General features: G+C 34.8%; 1 protein-coding gene across 1 annotated transcript; it reads right to left on the reverse strand.

The window, feature by feature from the left end:
- Positions 1 to 475: 475 nt before the first annotated feature.
- Positions 476 to 1,414, reverse strand: LOC116900434 (olfactory receptor 4C15-like). The gene has a single exon (XM_032902175.1). The coding sequence runs from the start codon at positions 1,409 to 1,411 to the stop codon at positions 476 to 478; it is 936 nt and encodes a 311-aa protein (XP_032758066.1). The 5' UTR covers positions 1,412 to 1,414.
- Positions 1,415 to 2,376: the final 962 nt, after the last annotated feature.

Raw genomic sequence — 2,376 nt, forward strand, 5'->3', positions numbered from 1 at the left:
TGTCATATCTTCATAAAGTCACTGCTTTATTTTTTGAAAATACTGGATCCTTTATTCTTTAGACTTAGAGGCGAATTTTTGCTTAGATAGGTGTGTGTGTGTGAGTGTGTGTGTGTGTGTGTGTGTGTGTGTCTATATATTTGTTTCTGCTTTACATGATAGTAGACGTAGTGGTTGTGTCTGTGAAAATGCATACAAAGCCAAAAAAAGGAACTGATTATGAGCATTCATAGCAATCTATCTTATTCTCTTAAGCAATACTCCACTGAAATTTGAACTCACTGTTTTTCAAATGTATTCATGATGAAGTAAAACCCTGTGACCTGCAAATCTCTTATCTGCCAAAACTAGAATAAACTGTGCCTTCATGATTATACTTTGATATGATTTATGAAAAATAAGACTCATATACACATTTTGACTTAGCAAGTATCTCTGCCCATTGATTCATTTCCCAAACAGTATAAAAGCAATACTAATATCTAACAAAAACCACTATTAGCCTCTTCCACATTTTCCTGATGGCATTTATCATTTCCTTATTCCTGAAAGTGTAAACCATAGGATTGAAGAGTGGTGTCAGGACATTGACAAATAAAAGTGTGTCCTTCTCAAAGGAGAATGCAGATGTATCCCGTGCATATATTAAGATGCATGGAACAAGGAACAAAACCACAACAGTAATGTGGGCTCCACAGGTGGAAAGAGCTTTCCGTCGACCTTCAGAACTGTGGGCCCTCAGAGAGAACAAAATGACACCATAGGAAACAAGTAACAGGGAGAAGATTATGATGCAGATAGCACCACTGTTTGCAAATATCAAAAGAACAAATATATGAGTGTCAGTGCAGGCAAGTTTTAGCAATGGAAACAAGTCACACATGTAATGATCAATGATATTGGGTCCACAGAAAGGCAGCTGCAATGTGAATATAATTTGTATGATAGCATGTAAGAAGCCCCCTGTCCAGGATATTGCTACCAAAATGCTGCAGAGCCTCCGGGTAAGAATGGAAGAGTAGTGCAAGGGCTTGCAAATAGCTACGTAGCGGTCATAGGCCATGACAGCCAGGACAATCATTTCTGCCCCTGAGAAGAAATGGACTGAAAACAGTTGTGTCATGCAGCAGCCAAAGGAAATGGTCCTCTTCTCGTGTAAGAAGTCTACAATCATCTTGGGTGTAACTGTAGAAGAGACACATGCATCTTGAAAGGACAGGAATGCCAAGAAGAAGTACATGGGACAGCCCAGCAGTGCAGGGCTGTACATGATGGTCACCACAATAATCATGTTGCCCCCTACAGTTGCCAAATAGACTAATAAAAATACAACAAACAATATTTTTTCAATTTTTGGGTTCTGAGAAAGCCCCAAGATTATGAACTCAGTAACAGAACTCTGGTTTTGCATAATTCTCAAGAAGACAGTCAAAGTGTACTTTCCTTACATAAAACTTCATTTATGGACAAAGGCCTCTTATATGTTTATAATATTTCCCTTATGTGTTTATAATATTTCTATTAGCAAGGTAATATATCCTTATGCATTGAGGAGTCTAGTGCAATTTAAAATAAAATATTACAAAAATGGAGGGCATAGGTGAGTAACATGAATTGAATAAATGTTAAATTATTGTATATTTCTAAGAAACCATCTATAAAATTTTGATTATAAACACATCAACTTGTATGAGTAGAATAAAATACTTTAACTTTGCATCATCAGCTCTTATAAATCATTTTGGTTTTCCTGAAGTGAATAGTAAAAGAAATTTTAGAACTATAATCTTGATGTGTATAAAATGCCAGGGTTGATTATCATGCAGTGTCCTGTTGGAGCACTGTCCAATACAGCAATAAAAGAAAAAGTAATCTATGTATTAGGGGCACATAAAAATCCCGACTACATTTTAAATTTTTTAAAGTTAGAGATATATTGTAACTGCAAATAACATATTATTCACAAAAGAAAATTCTCTAGGAATTTTATATTCCAGCACTATACATGATATATATGTTGAAAGGGTTACATTTTCACTTTCATTTTTCTTCAAAGTATGATCATAACTTGATGAAAGTAATCCTGTTGTAACAAATCTAAGAGAAATATAAAAAAAATCTCTTTGCATTTTCAAACTCCCATTCAACTGTACATGGCAATTTTCCTATTTAATTTGTCTGACATTCAATTTCAAATACAAGACCAAAGAAACAAGGAATAATTAACCTTGCATTTTAAGAGACAGATGCTCCAAGAACCATGAATCTTCCATGGAATCAACTAGATGAACAGTGAGATTGATTATCATGCTTATAGGAACACAAGGAGTTGTTCTTTCGAGTTCCTTCTCTGAATTAACACAAAAGCATCTTCTT

The sequence above is a fragment of the Rattus rattus genome, chromosome 5 (assembly GCF_011064425.1).
Source record: "Rattus rattus isolate New Zealand chromosome 5, Rrattus_CSIRO_v1, whole genome shotgun sequence".
Classification (NCBI taxonomy): Eukaryota; Metazoa; Chordata; class Mammalia; order Rodentia; family Muridae; genus Rattus; species Rattus rattus.

Coding starts and splice junctions, on each gene's coding strand:
- LOC116900434 (XM_032902175.1), bottom strand. CDS start 1,411: ATGCAAAACCAGAGTTCTGTTACTGAGTTCATAATCTTGGGGCTTTCT.